Source organism: Melospiza georgiana, chromosome 7, assembly GCF_028018845.1.
Source record: "Melospiza georgiana isolate bMelGeo1 chromosome 7, bMelGeo1.pri, whole genome shotgun sequence".
NCBI classification, from domain to species: domain Eukaryota; kingdom Metazoa; phylum Chordata; class Aves; order Passeriformes; family Passerellidae; genus Melospiza; species Melospiza georgiana.
Window position 1 is genome coordinate 9,719,383 of NC_080436.1, and position 20,250 is coordinate 9,739,632.

The window sequence follows — 20,250 nt, forward strand, 5'->3', positions numbered from 1 at the left end:
GACAAGAAACAGAAAGCAAGACTGATGACATTTAAAAACTAAGACTGTCTTTGGTAATAAAAAGATTTTTCCTAAGCTTCCCAAGCTTCCCCACCCTCTCTCTCCTGTTATCCTTCCTATAGTCCTTTATTCTCACTGTTTATCTTAATGACATAATATCCTTTAATCACTTAATTCTCATGTTTATGATCTAAGTAGATCTAAGTACATTTGAATGACCAACCCCTCAATTAAACCTCAAATAAAGAGAGACTTCCTACTATATTATTTATTTCCCTTTTTTTTTTCTTTTTTTTTTTTTGACTCCTGTATATCTTGGGAATCAGGGAACAATTAATTTCTCCAACAGGAAAAAGGGTGACATTTTCAAAAGCCCCTAAGTGGGTTTGAGATTTAAGTTTTCATGGTATTTCAATACTGCAAAACTCAACCTGTGAGATCCACATGAGCACCTAGGGGAACGATGTGTTCAGATGACATTAACTGAGTGATTTAGGTAGCTCTGTCTCCATAACAATCCAATAATCAGCGCTTTGCCCACTCTCTCTTTCTTTAACACACTGCTGCTCTCCTGTGTGAATGCTGTCATGGGATTTGATGTGACACTTGATCAACAACTGCATTGTTTCAGGTGGGTTTGTTTGTTGGCTTTTTTTGTCTGCTTTGATTTTAGGTGGGGGCACCTTTGAAACTGCAGCTCCCCTTTATCCTAAATCACTGCTTTTTAAAGTATTCTCTTGCCTCATTTTTCATTCTTTATGCAAACCATGCAATTATTTTTAACATTTGCATCACGTGCATGATCTCGAGTATGTTCCAGAATGACAAAGCAGAGACACTGCAAGGAGTTACTTTTATGTCTCACAGATGAGTTTTCAGAGATGTTCAGAGTTCCAAGCTATGACCCATCTCATTCTGTTAAACCAAGAACTCCAATGCACTAGGGGAACACAAGTCACAAGCTGGACAAGTATTTCTAAGGAGGAAATTTTATGAAGAAAAAACAAAACCTAAAACGCAGAAAAATTTTAGTCCTAAAAAATAATTCAAATCCCAAACAGTTGATATTTCATTCGAGGAAAAGTTCCAAATTCCTAGCCAGATCTAAAGATATCCTAATGATCAGAAATCCAGAAAATGTTATCTGGAAACTGTCAGTTGACTTACAGATTAAATCTTTTGGAAATGACAAATTCAAAGACATCCCCCACAATAGGAAAAAAAAAAGTCCACCTGTTAAAGCTATGAATAATTATCCAAGCCTTAGCTGATACATAATACATCCTGGTATTAATCTAGGTCCTTAAATACCCTTCTGCTACTAAAAATACTTTAGAGGAACTGTACATCCCAAGAGAACAGCTTGCAGAGGACTTTCTTCAGCTTCCTTTGAATTTTGCAATTTCCTTTTATATCCCAACATAACCACAGTCTAGAAAATGTGGTTTGTGGGTCTGGATTCATTCCCTGTGGTTCTCTGAGGAAGGATGATCCTGCTCCCAGAGAAGAAAATCCTTGGATGGTGAGACAAACATGACACAGGATGGCAGCACAGCAGATCACCTGCTTTTGCAGTAAATGCCACAAGCAAAGATGAAATTACTTTGGTTTTCATATTATCGTATAGAAAAATCATGCTTGACTCTCTGCAAACTTATAAAATCATCTCCTACTCCAAATCTTTTTCTTTTCCCATGTGTTAAAGCATTTTTCCCATCACATTAGAGATTTAGTCTGCTAAACTTTGTGTCATTTATTGCAACAGTACTGTTCATTTTTATGCAAAATCAAAGTTCTTATGATGACTCAGAGCCATTTCACACATTGAGTTTGTGGAAGGAAAGTTAATTTGGAAAGAAATGTTGTTTTTATAAATCATACAAAAGAAATTGATTGAAAACCAATTATATGTGTTTTCCTCATGAAACAAGATCAGAAAAAACTGAAATGCCATCCTGAATACTGGATTTCCAAAGGAAAGGCTACAAAGTTGAAACCCTCCTGTTTGTGGGGATTTGCAGGAATGCTGTGGAAGCCTGGGGAAATAATGCACAGCTAAAGTGGGAGTGCTGCTTTCAGACAGACTAAAAAGAACTTTTTTTCTTTTTAATCAGCTATCAGCTGCCTCCACCTAATCAAAGCCCACAGCATGAGAAGAGCAGCATCCACGGGCACTGGCAGTACCTGCTATTGCTATTTAAATGTCAGGAGGAAACGGAGTGAGGCAGCAGGGGCAGATGTGCAGTGCCAAGGAGAGGTGTTTATGAAATGATTAAAGCAGGCTGACAAGGGCAGCCTGCTCTGGCCACAGCAGCAGCTGGCACAGGGAACAACTCGTCTTTCTCAGCTCTGCCCATGTGGCAACCCTCCTGGGTTCACCTTTCCACCAGGCCTCAGCAGCTTCTTAAAGGAAGAAGAAAAGAAAACAAGTCTTTCATAGGGAAGCAAAGAAAGTTCACCAGATATAAAGTAATAAGACTGATTTTAAGAGGCCTGTGTAGTGTAATATGAGCTGTTGGGACAATGGTGACACTACTCAAACTTCCTTTCAAGAAGGTGACATAATTGTTAGTCAGCAGATGACAAGCCTGTCATGCACAATACTATGAATCAAAAAATGGGATTATTCTTATTACTTCCATTTCTACTGTAGCTCTCAGCCTTTCTTCCCTTACAGTTGCCATGTTTTGTGAGTACCACTTTGGAATGTTACTGTACCTATCAAATGTCATCACTATTTTGGTTTCCACTTGCTCTTTAGTCCAGTTGATGCTTGGCATAACACAGAATCATAAAACATCCGGACTTGGAAGAGACCCACAAGGATCACTGTGTCCAGTTCCCAGTATCATACTGTCATTTATCACTAAAAAAATCCAGACATCACAAACCCAAAATGAACAAACCTTTTCCTATTTTCAATATATTCTACAGGTTTTTGATTTTAGATTTCTGAGAAAAGAAACCTGCATTTTTACTACAATATAAAGTCCAATGGCAACCCTATATACTGGCTTTCTTCACCTTCCTGCTCGATCTAATTTTATTTGGATGGCTGGTGTTCCAAAGCACTGAAACCAGGATTGTGGCAACCACTGGGATTCGATGAAGGATTTTAAATGTACTTACTTAAAATAAAAGAATATGCCAAGAGAAATCAGAAGTGATACAATTGAAAGTCCATGTCCGATGATGGCCAAGTAATACAAGTTCAGAGCAGTCTGCAAGACAAAAACAAAGCCAAGTGATTCAGACAGAGCTACTGCTGATAAAGCACATATTTATACATCTCTTCTTGCAATGAAAGTGACTTTAGTACTAATAAGGACAAAAAACAAAACAAAACCATTTCAGGTAATGATGGAACACGTCTTTTCTCAGCATTTTCAAAGTGAGCTATGATTATGGTACTGGAAATTCAGTTTTTATTGAGCATTTCAGGAAGGGCATGAAAAAATTGACAATAACTCAAAAACAGTGAAGACTATTATGTTAAATAGTCATAATTATGTTTCAATATTATGTTATGTTAAATAAGCCTGCTACCAATTATGGTATTATGAAACTCTGGATAGGTAAAAAAGGTTAAAAAAAAGGAACTAGTGATTTAATATTTGGAATATGTTCATGTTATCATTCATTCTTGTAGCTAATATATTTATTTACTAATAAGATTTATCAGAAAGTAGCAAACCTTTACTTTTAGTCATGGAATCTGTCTTGCAAAAAACCCTTACTGCACTAAATGTAAGGGTATAATTTGGCACATAAGGAAAGGAAGATTTTCAGGTTGAACTTTATACTCACACAATAAAGCACAACTATTTGGATTCCATAGGGAGAGTTAGAGCACATCCAAATGCTCACATACTGCAAACTCTGTGTATCCCCTGAACTTATTATTCCAAGTTAGAACAGAGTAATAGCAGCTGGCTATATATACTGACTTTTGAGATTAAAAAAATGATAAAACGATTACAAGTAAAACTTTAAGAAGGTTGTAAGATGACACAAGGGTAACTCTTGAATGTGCACTAGAAATTTTCAAATTAAAATTATTTTTTAAATGAGATAGCTTCCTTAAAAAAAAAAAAAAAAAAACCAAACATCAATGCAATAGGTATAAATGGAACTTATTGTGAAATTCAGAAAGTGAACAATTTGTGAGTGAGAAAAATCGAGCGTTACCCCAAAATGCTAAAATTTGAGATGTATAAATGACAGCAGCTGTTCTGGGACAGGTCCATATCCTGTACCACCCCCTCACTCAGTGGCCAACCCAGGCAGAAGGGCATTTTAAGGATTTAGAGATTGCCCCACACTTTAGAACAGGCACAAGAGCGTGGCACAGCAGGGAGTACTGCTGAGGGCACTAAAAATGAGAATTAACAAAGCACAACAGCCCCAGTTACTGTGCAGTGTCCCACCCACCTTCCAGGCACAGTGAGGAGATAATGCTGCTGCTGAGCAAAACAACAAAACAACACACAACTGCAGCAAGGCTGTCATTGGAGCTGTTATTCCATACAGTGGAATATTCAGATTTGTGACAGAGTTGGAATATGCTGGCAAAACAGCCTGAGGGGAACCACCTCACTATTCATAAAGAGGGATTGCCATAGATCTGCTCCTTTCTGAATAATATCCTCCATTCCCAGCACAATATTAGCAAGAGCCAATGAATTATGGTAATTCTGCTAATAGACTTAAACTGCCATTACCAAAATCAAACTCTCATGATTTGAGAAAAAGCAATAATAAAACGCCTTATCCTCTGTAACCATCTTTTGCCCAATATGGTTTTTAACTAAGTACCCTAAGGCATTCAAGAGCAGTGGTGCAGGCAGTTAGAAACTATTACAGGACAGATTTTTTGACACAGTCTGCTTCTACTGAGCCCTTTAACATGAGATCCAAATAAACTTACAGCCTGTCCTGGTCTGTGGTTTGTATTCCTGGTTCTTGGGAATTCACAGTTTCAATTTACTGCTTCTTCCCATGACTGAATGTTTCATAAACATAAGGAGTATTAGTGGACATAGAGTTGGGGAGCAGGGCAAAATATGAAGTTTTGCCCATTGTATTCTCACATATCACTAAGTAACTCTAAGAGGTCATTTAGAGATTTAGTTTTTCTTTTTCTAAATCTTGTAATGGATGGGCATATTCAAGATAAACTGAAATCTATAGAAATAGCATTCATACACAGACCCGCTACTTTTGACATATAGAAACTTGTAAAGATTCTCAGGTCAGTTTCTTGACGTGGGTACCAAGCACTCATTCCTGTCCTACCTTCACTTTTTCATGAGTATAGCTATTGCACTGGGTGTAGTTTGTCCAGGTCCTGTTGCTTTCTGGGTGTCTGAACCAATTCCCATTTGGATCACAGATCTTCGTAACTTTTTCTGCAATCAAAGTTGACGGAACGAAAAACAAAAGAAGAAAAGTGAAAGAAAAACACAACAGTCAGCAATGAAATTCTCTTTCCTGATGCCAAGCATTTAATAAAGATTGGCAAACACATGACAGCTTTATTAATATGACTAGAGAGACTTTGCTTGTTACTATGAATTCTGAGAAACTTGAGGCTGTTGCTTTTCCTTGGCAAGGGCGAGGGATGATGTGATTCTCCTTAAGAAAACAAATAGATTTTCCCTCTCCAATCCATTAAGTATCAAAATACATTGAACTAACTGTTAGAGAACTACCAGATGAAGTGACAAGAATATTTAAATGGCTTGCTTAACATCCAAGATGGAAACTGAATTAACTAACATCCTACCACTATAAATTAGTATTGGACAGGCAGGAAAACATAAATAGCAAAACTGCTCAAAGAACCAAACTGGAAAATTGCTGGAAACACAGTGATTTCTATCATCAAATAGCCATGAAAAGACCCTGGGAAATACAAAGAAATCCATTACATTTTCCACATGCTCACAAAGCTTAGCCCATAGAAACAGGAAATGATTCAAAGTGGGAGAACCTCTTTGTTAACTTCAACTGTTAAATTGAGGTAAAGGAGTAAGTCATATTTCTTCTTGTATGTCAGAAATGCTCATCTCTAAGAAGAAAAAAGTGTGATCTAACTTCAATTCCTACTGCTAATCTACAGAATCCCTCGGGGATACAGCTCAGGAAAGAAAGTAAGTAACTTGTCAGTTTTCTATGAGATAAAAGGAAAATGCAAATAACAAATCTTGAGTGTCTGAAATCTTGGAGCACTAATGACTTGAGTGAGGCAAACATGAGACATCAAGCCCCCAGACTCTGATTTCAGTGAGAAACACACTGATGTAGAAGCCCATGCAGTCATACCTGATGGGTTGAAATCCTGAAAGTAGTCAGGACAGCGCTGCACCGACACGGTTCCCGCAGCAACGTCACTCCAGCACAACCAGCCATCCCAGGTCCTGTTGCAGTAAGGACCTGCAAACAGAGAGAGACCTGGGAATCAAATGTCTCCTGCTTCAGAATGGGCTTTCAAAGGTAAGGTGTAGGACAGGGTAAGGTAGGTTTGCAGCAATGGGGGAAAAAAGAGAAAAGATTTGGCAGTGGTTGATTAAAACTTCACTTAACAGAGATAGCAGTTCCTTATGCATACATTTCTTTGAACGCATTTCAAAATCTTTTCTCCTTCACCTTGAAATGGCCTACATCTACAACTGGCAAACCTCAGATCTAGAACATGGTGGGCAAAACCCCCTAAACTGATTTGTAGTCGATAATGTACCTTAGCCAAGAGCCTCACTCTTTCAAAGACCGCTTTACTGAATTTATTTCTATTTTGGATGTACACCAAGCCTGTACATGTGTTTGCTTGTTCATAGAAAACACAGAAGCCAGGAGAAAGGCTGGCTGGGAGGCAGCCCCAGCTGCTCTGCCTCAGGCTGGGCTGAGCCTGCAGCAGCCACTGTGGACAAACACTTCCCTAAGAGCCCCAGGAACAGGGAATCCAGTGAGCCTCAGGAGCCTGTTCCAATGCCTCATTGCTCACACACATTTCAACGTCTAAATAAACCTCCTTGAGAATGAGCTGGCATTTTACAAACAGATTCCTTCCCAAAAGTCAATGACACAGTCATTCTGTGTGCCTCCCTACAAATTTCAAGATGTTTTTATTATTTACGAACAGCTTCAGTTTTCTTTTAAAGGCTGATTAACGTCCCCATCTCAAAGGCTGCAGCTCTCAAATGTCCTGTCGTTCCTCCTCATGTGAAGATTTTCCAATTTGTGCAGATCATTCTGAAGCTGTGAGGCCCCTTATGCTGTGGGCATGAACTTACACTGCCATGTCTGCATCCAGTCCTGACCTCCAGGCACTCAGCTCCTCCAAAGAATCATTTCAGAAGAGAAAAATCTCTTTGTACAAGAACACAATTTCACCTTTCCTTGCCTCAAAAGCCACTCAGCATTTCCAGAAGCTTCCAAATGAATACAGCAGCAGGTGGGGTGGCTGAGGTCAGCTCTGACTTATCAGGAAAAGCAGTAATGACACCAGCACAACCCTCAGAGCAGGGAAACTGTGTGGAGTAAGATACTTACAATTTTTAAAGGCAGATGTGACCAGGCAGACAGAGATATAAAAAGAGCATGAAATGAAATGAAATAAGGTGGTAAGATTAATTAGTCATGATTTTTTAATGTAGCTATCTACTTAAATTAACATTTTCTTATTTCATCAGAAAGAAAAGCTTTGTGTTGTATCTGAAGTGGTGCTATGGGCAGACAGCATAACATATTACTTCATGCACCCCAAAGTGATGTTTATAAAAAAATTGGGAAAATAATGTTACAACCTGAAAAAAAAGAATTGCTAGCAAGATAAGAAATTAATATAACTACAGGATCCTGAATTACTGTAATAATATCTGTTGACAACTTATTAGTGAAACCTCATGAGAAAGCAATCTCTACCTTCTTTCTTGTGAATAGGGTCTTGCATGATCTTCTGGTAGCATTCATACTGTGCTGTCATGATTTTATTCCTTGTAACACTCAGCTGGGCAAAGTCCATTGAGGAGTTCTGCTGTCCCTCAGCAGGAGAAGCAGTAGCAAAGAACTAAGAGGAAAAACACTTCTTTTAGCAAATCACAAGTGCAAGCTCCAACACACACTTTTTCAACATCTATCTTTTCAAATATTGTACATTAAATATTATTTTACTGAAAGAGAGTGATCTTTCAATCTTATTACTGACAATATGATTTTATGTTTTTCTGGTAATTCTTACTACTGAATCTTGATAAACATCTCCTGAATGAGCATAGGGTAGGAACAATTGGCAAGATTTGTAAATAAGAATGGCATAGAAAGAAGAGCATACATAGAAAGCACTAAGACAGTCAGAAGCATATGAACAGCTTTAGTAAAACCCAGTGAAATATCTCTAAATTTAATCTAAAAGACATTTCAGTCAGGCCAAAAGTGATCCTTTATAAAAAATGATCTTCCATATATTTTTTTGCACTGAAGCATTTAGCTTGTTCAGAGCTATTTGGTTTCTCTGTAGTCAGGTGAACCATAAAGTCAACCCTCAGAACAGAGAATGTTATTCAAAAGACAAGTCATCCACTTTGATAGGTATTAAAATTAAAATAAATAAAAATCTTTAAAAAATTGATCTTGACCATAACTTGAACTTTTTAAGTGCATTTTTAATAATAATTAAATATTTATGGGAAGTTACTAAGCCTCACAGAAAAACAAAGCTGCAGACTGAAATACAGTACCACTGCTGTACAAGGGATGAAATTACAATTTCTGAGGATGTCTCTGAATCTCAGTTAGTTTTCTCCTCCTGCTCTTCCTGGGGTCTGCAGGGTACTGACTCTGTGTCACTTGTCCACTGCTACTGTTCTGAGCCAGCAGAGAATACGCTGGATTCAGCACAGGTGAAAACTACATCTGTTCCTTTGCCAAAGGAATTTAACAGATAACAGAAGACAGATAAAGATCCTGTTGTGCAGGAGCTACATCTGAACACAAGATTAGCTCTTTCTGTGCTTCCATATTAATAATTTCTGTGGTACCCTCTACAGGGTTGTTAAGGCTGGAGGTGATTTTAAAAATTCATAAGACTTACCATAGTAACCAATGAGAAGAGCAGCAAAAATGTGATCCAGATTTTTGTCATTTTTAGATCTGGTGCAGCCAATCTTATGTTGTAGCTGAATGAACTCAAACTGCAATAGCAAAAAAAAAAAAAAAAAGGAAAGAAATTTAGGAATTAACAAAAGCCAACACTGATAAAAGAGTTTCACATTTTATTTTTGAACTAAAACAAATTGATGGAGGTCCTTTCTGTTTCTGTTCACACACAGTGATGCCATGTGAAATATACAGGGATGCACCAAAACAAGGCACTCAGTTTTCCAACCCTGAGCTCCAGCAGCAGGGTTTTCCTGCTCTGCTGCCTCCAGTGCCTCCACCAACACCTTCAGAGGGTTTGTGCCACCCCCAGAGCAAACAGCCCCAGGCACAAACTGCACTCTGGCCATCTCTGCCTTGGGAGCCCACTGCAAACTGCAGGTCAGTTCCCTCAAATACACTCAGACTTTCAAACACACACATTTGCTTCCCATTTTCTTCAGAGCTCCTGATATTTAATTTTGCCATTTCTGAAATAATTGATCTAGTGAGAAGCCACTTCATCCTGAACTTCCAGCTTCACAAGGATGATAGCAGCAAAGCAAGAATTCACTGTGAGCTGTAAAATAGTTTCTGTATGTGCAGAAGATGTAGTTTATCTGTCATTGGAAGAAAACACAAATACCCAAGCCAGCTATGACCACCCTACACTGCAGACTCTTCTTAGAATTGATTCTTGAAGTGAAAATTTCACCCAAGGCATAAAATATACACAATTATTTATGAAGCACATAGACCATCTATTCAGTGTAACCCTGCCATGACTACTGCCTCAAGAGGAAGGCAAATGTCAAGGAGTTTTGCCTTTTAATATTTCAGTGTCCTGAAGTATCCTGAGAAGATCACAAAGCTGAGACTGGAACTGAGATAAAACCTTCTGATTGCATTGTGACAAAAGAGCTCTGCACATCCAGTTTAGTTATTACAACTACACCACCTTTCCAAAGATCCAAGTATCTCACTGCGGCAGCATTAATGAAGCTGTTCTCAGCTAAAATAAAAGCAGTAGTAGCTTTTATTTTAGCTGAGAATAAGCATGTGCATGAGCTTAGCTCCCTGGTACAGATGAGTTCACTCCAACTCTCGGGATGTGATGTAAGACACAATCCTTGCATGCCCAAAGTCCTCACCCAGCCCAGAGCATCCAGAGGGCAGTGGGTGCTGTGCCACACACAAACCTGCACCCTGGCCACACCACATCCCCCTCACAGCACCCCTGCTTGGCTCTGCACGTTTTCCCTTCCAGCAGTGATGTGCTGCGAGAGAATGGGGGAGGACAAACAGGCAGGCCGAGATTATGGCACAGAAAGCTCATTGCACCCCTGTCCCAGTCACAAAAAGCAAGCATTCAACATCAAACTCTTCTGCTTCTACGCTGGGACTGGGTCCTCCTAATACAACTAGAGTACAATAAACAGCTTTTTGTAGGACATATGAACTACTAAATATGAAATCACTGCTGTTTATTGCACAGCCTGCTGCAAAGACAAGAAATGTGCTGTAAAATCAGCTGTGCCTGTTTAACCCAGACTGAAGTTGTATCCACAATCTCCCTTCTATTTTTACCAGTGGCATGCAATCCTGGAACACTGCTGCAAATTGCGCAGGTGAGATTCTGAAATTCAATTCTGAAGGATCTTAAAACACTTAGAGGAAGACCAATTAACATATATGAAATACATCCTTGGTTTGAGCTACTAATTGCCTGGAAAATCCACATGATAAGAACTAAAGTGAATAGATAATTTTAAAGACCTTGATCTGCTAGCTAAAGAATAAATATCTTTGTGTAATGACTGAGACTTCACTAAAACCAGGTATCTAAAATATATCTAAATTAACAGAAGGGCAATAGGAGCTCAATTCTGCATGAAAACTGGGGGCAAGTGTGATTAATTCAAACTTATCACATGTTTTATTCATTTACAGCTGTGTCTGTTTTTCTAGGGGAAAAAACCCTGACCTTCTAAGGAAATTGGAATTAATAACTTACTGTAAAATAATTCACCAATATTTTCTCTCCCAAGTACGACAAAGCACATCTGTGCAGGGTTAACCCACAAAATGATGCACACAGGACAAGCCAAGAGATGAACCACAAGTAGAAAATAGCAATAATAATTTAGTGTATGTTTTCTATACATGTATAGAAAAACAAGAGTTCAAAATAATTTTCTCTACAATAGTTCCAAAAATCTTTATGCTAAAACAAATGCTGGATGGAAAATTTAAAATGCATGTTTGTATATTGCTCTCACTTAGCCTTGCTTATTTTAATTTATCTAGAAGATACAACATCATATAAACAAAGGCAGAAATAATCTGCTTTGATTCAGAGTCCAAGTTTATTTCTGTTTCACAATATCAAAAGTCATCCCTTAGCTCAGTTCCTTTAATGCTCCAAGTCTTTTCATACCTAGTAGTTCTGTAGACATTTCCCATCAACTGCTCCAGTATCTGCTGCTAAATTATTAACTCTTCCCAGGAGATAAGATGTCAAGTCAAGCCTATAATGCACTCTGTGCTTTCCACTCGTTTCTCTCAGTTGCCAACATATAGAGAGAAAAAATCCCCAAACACTGCCCTGTTCTAGACATCCCTACTTATGGACTTAATTACAGAATGCAGGATGAAGGTCATTCAGATGCCTGTTTGAACTGCAGGAAAGCATTTCTTGCATCACTACATGAATTTATTCACTCAATATTTACTCCAGTTAGTCTGAACAAGACCTTTCCAAAGAAAATCAAGAACTTTCTTAGGGATGGACAGCAATATATTCCATCAACTGAGGCAGCAAGCCAGTGCTGCTAAGAAAGTCAGGCTGCTTTTATTAATCATCTGCTCTGATGAGACACAAACCAAAACTAATTCTCTGGAAGTTCTTTCCCTCTCTGAGCTGGGAGGTATTAGGCACACAAGAAATTAATAGTGAAAAGAGACCATTCGTAGGTTTCCTCACATCATGATGCTTCCCAAGTTGTTCTGCTGTTGTAAATCTGACAAGTCCACCATGGGGCAGAGAAAAGAACTCTGGATTGAGATTAACCTGAGTGTCTTGAATGAATCCCTCGACTCCACTCAGTGACAGTGGGAATCTGCACAAAAGCCAGTAGGGCTGGGATTTACAAGGCAGGCATCGACTGAAACTGAGTCTGGCAGTCCTCTGGCTGAAGGACTTTCCCACTAAAAGGCAACATCAGAGAGAAAAGAATGGGGAATTGTAATGGTAAATCAGATCTTCCAGATCTTTGAAATATCATTTTTATTTGTGGTGCATATTCATGCATTTAGTGAAGACTGGGATAACTGAAAGCAAAACAACAACAAAAAAGGAGCTGCCTGTAATGATACTGCCAAGGCCTAGGTTGTGTTTGTCACTGATAGCAGTGACACCTACTGCAGAATGAGGAATTAAAAAGGAACTGCAAGCTGGACTTAGCCAAAATAGTCACTGGTATAGCTTTAACAGATGTTCCCATTTCTCTTCCTCCTGCTTTCTCTACAGAGCCATCCTGCCTCATCAGCTGTTTCTACTTATAACTTTTCCCCATCCTCCCAGGAATAAGTGGCACCCTTGCTGAGCTCCAGACATTTCCCCTTTCAACCATACAGTAAAAGGGTTAAAAAAAGCAGTCATTAAAAAGAAAATAAAATCCTTTTTTTTGAACTTGAAAACCACATTTTGTAAAAAACAAAAAACACAGGCAGCTTCCACCCCAAGCAGTTCTCAAATCTGACTTCAAGTGAGAATGCAACTCTGTGGGAGTGGGACAAGAGGGAGAGCCTTCTTGTGGCACTGCAGGCCCATCCAAAAACGCCCAAATATTTTTCACTAATTGGTAATCTTTAATGTGCCCAGAAGCCAACAACACAACCATTCCCAAAGACGACAAAGAGAAAACCACAAAACTTGTGCAGTGTAAATTATTTACCTTGCAGAGTGCTGTAACCCTGTAACACTGGACTTGAACATGTTTGCATACAGATATATAACCTTCATCTGAAAATGGGGTCAGGATGGGTATTTTCTTGGCACTTTGCTACTTCTGGTTCTTTTTGGAGGGAGGCATACAACTTGAAGTACTTAAAACCTCAGGCAGTGTTTGGTTGTTTCAGCCCAACATAAAGGCAAAAACAAGTTGGAAAACACTTTTCAAAGTGTCCCTAATTTGAATTTCTGTTCAAACTGCACTGGCAATAAAAAACAAACAAACAAACAAACAAAACTAGTAGCCTCAAATGGAATTCCAGATAGAGCCTCCACATATTCACTCACACAAACTTTCTGGGAAATACTTCTCTGGCTAAAAGGGCTTCACAAGCGGGCAGCACCAGCCAAGCAGTAACACACACCAGATCTGCTGAGTCCTGGAGATGGGCTGCAAAATCTCCACACTTACATTACAGAACAATGCAAGGCAGTTTGGAAATCTTCCTACTTGGGTAATCTGCCTTTTTTTCTGAGGGAATCACTTCTGCCAGGATTTGAACAAACTGCTGAATGGTATCCCATAATTGCTCACAGCTGTATGTGTGGGAAATACTCCATTCTCCTGATAATTATGGAGCTTTAAAGTAAAGGTAAATAAAATACAACATTCTCCCTCATAAAACACAAACATTCTCTCTCTACCTTCCTTTCCAGGAGTTTCTCCTAGGAAGAAGTTGAGGCACAATGGCATTTACTGTCTTCTTGGGGATTAAAAGAAATAAAGAGACACAGTGGCATATCCCAATTTATCCCTGAGTTATTCTGCAGCACCTTCCCTGTGCAGGTGGCAGTTCAGCTCAGCAGGAGAAAGTCCTCACTGTTTAACTCCTGGGCCATGTGCTGGGCTCATGGTACATGGTCTGTGCAAGAAGGAAATTTGGACTGGCTCATTGGGATGTTTCACATCTTGCATTCTCTTTATTAGCACACTTTTTGCTTTTGCATCACTCTGGCTGCATGTCAGAGGCCTCACAGAGATTGCAGAACCATCTGCATATGAGATTACACAGATTAAATTACTCCTGGGTGCTTCTTCCCATGAATAGCTCTTGGCAACCATTCAGATACGTTTTGTCACCTGCACCCAACAGAAATTACTAGCAGTAATTGGCAACACTCGTGGCCAGTTCCAATAACACCTAAAGTTGCACAGTGATAGTGGTGCTAGTTTTCCTCTATTTTCTGACACTTCTTTTGAGCAGTTCACAGGTGAGGATGACATTGCAAGTTATTCTAAGGAGGTCCAGTTAAAATCCAAACCAACCAAAAAAACCTGAGCAAAAAGTGCCACCACAACAAAGCTCTCCAAATAAGATTTTGGAGAGGGAATGTCTACAAGGTTCTTTCCCTGGCATATTCTGCAATCCCTGCCTTTGGTCAACATTAGTCCTCTCCACACAGCAGACTGCAGAGCAGATTTTTTGTGGTTTTATCCATCACACCAATTTTGGCTCTTTAAAATAGGATTTCCACTGATAAAAACAGTATTTCCTCCTCAATTTTACATTTGAAAAGTCTTCTCTTGGCCCTTGTGCTTTCCATTCCACCCCTATAAATTATGAAGGCTCTGTCTCTCCCTGTCCAAAATTATGAACTTCCTACTGACTTTAGGACACATGAATCCAGGAGTAGAGATGGTGCACTTCCATGTGGAAGAATGGCCAGGACTCACTGAGGGTCACAGGTACAAGCCAGCAGGGTATCTAACCCTGCCAAAGAGATGCAGCATAGGAATTTTAAAAATATTGATGCAAAGTAAAATTATTTGTGTCTCCTGAGGAACTAGTTGTTAAAGGAAGGCAAGAGAGGTTCTGGCAAAATAAAATCTTTACCAAGAGACTGCTGGGGCTTTGCTGTCAAGATATGCAATTGTGATTTCCAGCAGTTTATAGCTCCTAATGCCTCCAGTTTCCAGTGCTATTTGACCACTATTGTGTAAGCACACAGTTATCCTTCTTTTACAAGCTTAACCCTTTCTACCCCATAGCCCTAACCCGGCTGTATCTTGTGCCTAAAATCCATCAGCATAGCCACACACATGCTGCCAGGCAGAACTCTCCATGTTCACTTCAGAGTTCTGGGAGCCACAGCACTGAAATTCCAGAGCAATCACTCGAGCACAAAGCAGTTGTAAAGGGAGGCTGCTCTGCTGAATGAAGTTATCTGTAAAAATCCACTACCAAACATCCCAGAAACAGCTATTAACAGAAAGGAAGGAGATGGCAGAATAGTGAATAATTAAATTCTAACAGCTGATGGATCAAAGTGATTTAGTTTTGGCACTTCCCTTCTAAAACTTTTTAAAACTGTATTATATTCCTGTTATAGCAATTTTAAAAATGGGTTTGAAATATATCCAAGTAAACTTCCCTGCAATTTTACTTCTTCCAAAACAACTGCTGTGATGTGGCATGGATGTTCCAATTGACATGCTGTTTTAAATAAAAGGGAATAGCTCATTAGTTCTTTTCCATGGATTTCAAGCTATTAGCAAACTGGAGAGCTCCCACCTTGTTACTAGGTATGTAAGTGTAGTTATCTAGATACATTTATATACAGATGATGCTCTTAGCCATAGGATTTAATTTTAGGTAGTCCTGGCAGCAGCAGAGAGATGCACTCAATGAGCCTCATGGTCCCCTTCAACTTCAGAAATCCTACAATATATGTGAAAAATACAGTACAGTCCTCCAAGGAAAATTTCTCCCCCTTCAAGCAAAATTATTTCTGTTTTGAATTAAAGCAAAGGCAGTATGAATTTATGAATTCATCAGACAGACCTTAGGGCTTGTGTCACAGCCCTGGTTGGGATGCTGCAGTGGGGTTTTTCCCAGCCACTGCTGCTTAAGAGCTGCAGAGCCTGCTGCTGCTCTGTGTGCCCCTTTCAGGCAGTGCCTTTTTTATCTGAATGACTCTGCTTGATGCTGTTTACCAAGTAATGACCCAAAAGAGATCCAAAGGTTCCTTTGTGAAAATGTTTACGACATGAAGGAATTTTCTCAACTGGCTGAGTTCTAAAAGTTTTTTTGTTATTTCTTCATTGACACATGCTAATTTTACAAGAACAGTATTGCCACAGTTCAAAGACTTTTCTCAAGGTCAGAACAAGGCAATGGGAAAATGAGCTAAGCAAAATGTACCAGGACTTTTGTTTTTTTCTGTTTGCCACTCAGGCTTTTTCTCATTGGCCCCAGCCCAGTTTGGCAGCTGAGCACATCCTATGAAACTCACAGGTTTTACACCAGTTTCCTTTGGATTCACGTTTAGAATCTAAACGTGAATTCAGTAAACTTAGAATCTAGAAGTGTGAATATTTATGCACAAATGTATCCTCATTCAGTTCTAAGTAAAGGGATAAAGTTTCAAAATACAAGTTTTTAAATTAAATATTTAATTTTCAGGTGGACTGTGGCACAGCAGCAGCTCAGAGCAGGATGGGGAGGGAGCAGGTGGCCAGGAAAGGGAACTGCTTTTGCCAGGATAAACAAAGTGCTGGTGCAGCCAATGCATCAGAACCAGTGTCCAGCTTTGGGTTCACCTTTGGTCAATGACTTGACCAGAACTGAGGGACAAAATGTAGCAATAAACTCTTCATGGAAATGTCAGAAGCACTATAGTCTTCTAATTTTGTGTTGTACTTAGTTGCACTTCTTTCTTTTACTTAAAAAGTACTTCAAACAACAACAACCAAACAAAACCCCAAAATGCAGGACAGAGAACTAAAATATCCCCAAGGCAGCTTTCACTGGCAATGATTTTATTTTGGCTAAGGATGAAATTTCAGATGTACAGTTCATGCCAAATATTTAAATTTTCTCTCATTAGATATTTCTGATGCATTTACTAGTCCAAAAAACTTCAGGTAAATTTAAGGCAGCTTTAGAAAAATTCAGTTTGGTGTACTTATTTAAAACTAAATAAACCACCAGTTACTTCAAAGCCTTTACCAGGTCAAGCTAAGTCACCACAGTTCAGAACATTTCCTCTTAAATTTAAAATTTCACATGCCAGAAGTCAAAAGTGCAAGCTCTGGAATATTTCACCCTTTGAATATTAGACAATACATGTTATACTGTGCTAAATTATCAAAACTTCTAATCCACCCTGTAGAAAAGCCAAGAACAAGCAGCAGCCAAAACCAAACTTTGGAGTTCTAGTGGTGTGCAGCTTGCCTCCTTTGCTTTAATTAGATACAGATATTCCCCATCTTTCCTATGTCTTTGCATCACTAAAATGGCAATTTAACAGCAAATGGTTTAAGCTGGGCTCACACAGGCTGTAAAGGAGGCTGTGAGACTCAAGAAAGTTAAATCAGAGGTAGTAAATCTGAGCAGTATGGAAGGAAATTACCTTCTGTATCCTCTTCTATGCCTGCAAATTGGTATATGCACCTGCTGAAGTCCACACAGAGGGCAAAGGCTTGGAAATTACCTCTAAGGGCAGAAATGATGGATGCATATTCCCAAAGGGCAGGCTAAGAACACAACAACAATAACAAAGCTTTTCTCTTCACATTTAGAACCAGAGCCTTCTTTTTTATCATATATACAGGGAGATATTGCTCTTTCTCCTCACAGACTAACTGCAGAAAATCATGCTAAGGCAGCCATAAAGTAGGCAGTGATAGAAGGTTTTCCCATCCTCTGCCCACATTTCCTTCTGAGATATTGCTAAAGCAAATGGTATTTTGGATTAACATTATTTTCTGTCAATCTGAGTTAACGTTAGCTTTGCCAAACTGAGGAAAGTATTACCCGTGGTTATTTCTAAGTATTCTAAATGGGAATTACCTTCAGCTCCATCCACACCCACAGGAATATCAACTTAAGCAAAACTCTGACACGGGCAAAGCATCTGGGAGAAAGAAACACTTTGCTAGAGATGTTGTCAGTTTAAAAGTCAATTACAGGATCACCCAGGCAATTAACTAACCAGCTTAACAAAATTAGATCCATAAAACAGATGCAAACTGCTACCCTGCGGCTGCAGTAACCCCTCTCTGTATTTGCCCAATGCATTCCTCATTCTGATCTGGACACGGAGGGCAAAAAAATAACTGGCACCAGTAGAAATAAACTTGAGAGTCTCAGTTTGTTTTGCTACATGCAATCCCCCAAAGGGCACTTATGACTGTTTGGACAGGCAATGCCATTTTCAACCACCTAGAACATATTTGAGTGTTGATCTTTATGAACTATCATTGTCAATGTGCACTTTCAGAAGAGTAATTTCTTTTTTGCCTGACCTCAGTCTTTTAGTTTAAGTAGAAATCTTTAGCACTAAGTATAAATCTTTAGCACTAACTGAAATAATATATTTCTATATCTTTTCTGAGATACCACTTAGGCAAAATTTCTTCCACCTGAAATTGCATATAATCCTTACCCGAAAATAGGAAGCTAAGCCTTTTCTAATTTTCAAATTTCCGCAGCAATTGCATCCTGAAGCCTTAATTCACATTTTGAAATACCAGAGAGCAGCCATGCTGAAAACTGGACAGTCACAAGTCTATATACTTCAGCTGATACCCTGTGCCATTTCCACGCTGTGAACAGAGAAGGGATTCTGTGCTACTGAAACCATCCTGCTTGCAGAGCTCCTGCTGCAGTGAAAAGTTTGAACTAGCAGCACCTAAGGGAGCTGAAAATGTTTCTGGCACAGCCTGACAGCCAAAGAAACACATCTGGGGGTCAGCAGGGCCCTCCCTGCCATGCCTGGAGCCGGGGCAGTGCCACATCCCTCACTTGTGCAGGCTCTGTGTGCCTGGCTCTCCTCAGGCACATCCCGCCTGCATCCCACACCACCGCAGAAATCCCCGCGCTCCCTGCCAGGCAGAGCTCCACAGACAGTGCCAGCTGCAATCTGTAGGAAGCAGTGTGAATGTTTCCATGAATTCAGTTGAAGATCATATGCTCGGGGTGTGGCCGTGGGAAAGACCAGTGTATCTTGCACACGGTCCCTGAAGTGCAATTAGTGTTCCTTTAATTGCAAACAGACTTTTCCATATCCTTTCGCAGCATTCCGCCCTCTCTTACCTGAATGACAACCAAAATAAAATGCTGTGGATGTTAAAAATGGCACATAAATCAGACACAAAAATCTCTGCCTTGATAAACTGGAGTCTCACTTGTACAAGAATATCAAATGTAATAAAACATTACAAGTTTATAATAGTTTCTCATAAAACATTACTATTACAGGCACTATAGCTACAGCAGAGGAATGTGCATCAAGCACAGCTATTCTGGTCATGAATTGCATACAAATTTTATTTGCACATAAATATTTACATTTAAGGACATTTTCTCCCCTCCAGATGTAATAATAACAATAATATAAAAGGCAGGAAATGTAATGGAAAAATCTCGGTTTTGAGCTTGTCAAAATTGCAAGCAAATGAAAATTTTCCCTGCAAGCATGGAAAATATTATATGGCTTTTAATAGGTGCCCATATTTTCTGCAAAATCACATCCTGCATTTATTTTCCTTGAGAAAAATAAACCTCACAGAAGCCTCAGACTGATTTCACACTCCAGAAAAAAAATCCTTGGCAGAAACAAAGTGCATGGAATTTGATGGGAAGCTTTTATAAGGATGTCTACCCAAATTAAGTTAAAAAAGAATCATTTGAGTCTGTACTTGAATAGAGCAGATCCTGCCATTCTTAAGTCAGTGTCTCAGATATCAGTGCAGAACTCTCAGGCATTACTTTGGCTTTGATGCACAGCTGGGACATCAAACTTGCAGGCATTACTTCCTTCAGACTGAGGTACCAAAATCACTGAGAAATGCACTTGGCATACATTTTTAATTTTTTCCTGTATTCTTTAACATAATAAGACATCTCAAAGGCTCATCCATTTAATGCACCTGCAGAAGCTCCAGACTTGCACCCCTCAAGTGCGACCCTCTCGAAGCCGTATTTGTGCCTCCTGTCCCACAGAGCATGTGAAAATTCAAATTCATCTTGCTGAGAAATTCTGCTCACAGCTGCTTGCTTGGCAGAGATCTGGCTGGGGAGGGAAGGGACAGAGGGAGGGAGGGAGGGAGGGAGGAGGCAGAGACAATTTTCCAAGCAATGGGGAAAAACAGTTCAGAA

General features: G+C 39.4%; 1 protein-coding gene across 1 annotated transcript in view; it reads right to left on the reverse strand.

The window, feature by feature from the left end:
* Positions 1-20,250, reverse strand: part of CALCRL (calcitonin receptor like receptor) — a 66,995-nt gene that overhangs the window by 24,710 nt on the left and 22,035 nt on the right. The window contains exons 2-6 of the mRNA XM_058028374.1: positions 9,092-9,191; positions 7,924-8,068; positions 6,325-6,435; positions 5,296-5,408; positions 3,130-3,221 (exon numbers count right to left, since the gene is read on the reverse strand). Coding sequence (XP_057884357.1) covers positions 3,130-3,221; positions 5,296-5,408; positions 6,325-6,435; positions 7,924-8,068; positions 9,092-9,142 — 512 coding nt within the window. The 5' untranslated portion in view covers positions 9,143-9,191. The remainder of the gene's footprint in view (positions 1-3,129; positions 3,222-5,295; positions 5,409-6,324; positions 6,436-7,923; positions 8,069-9,091; positions 9,192-20,250) is intronic.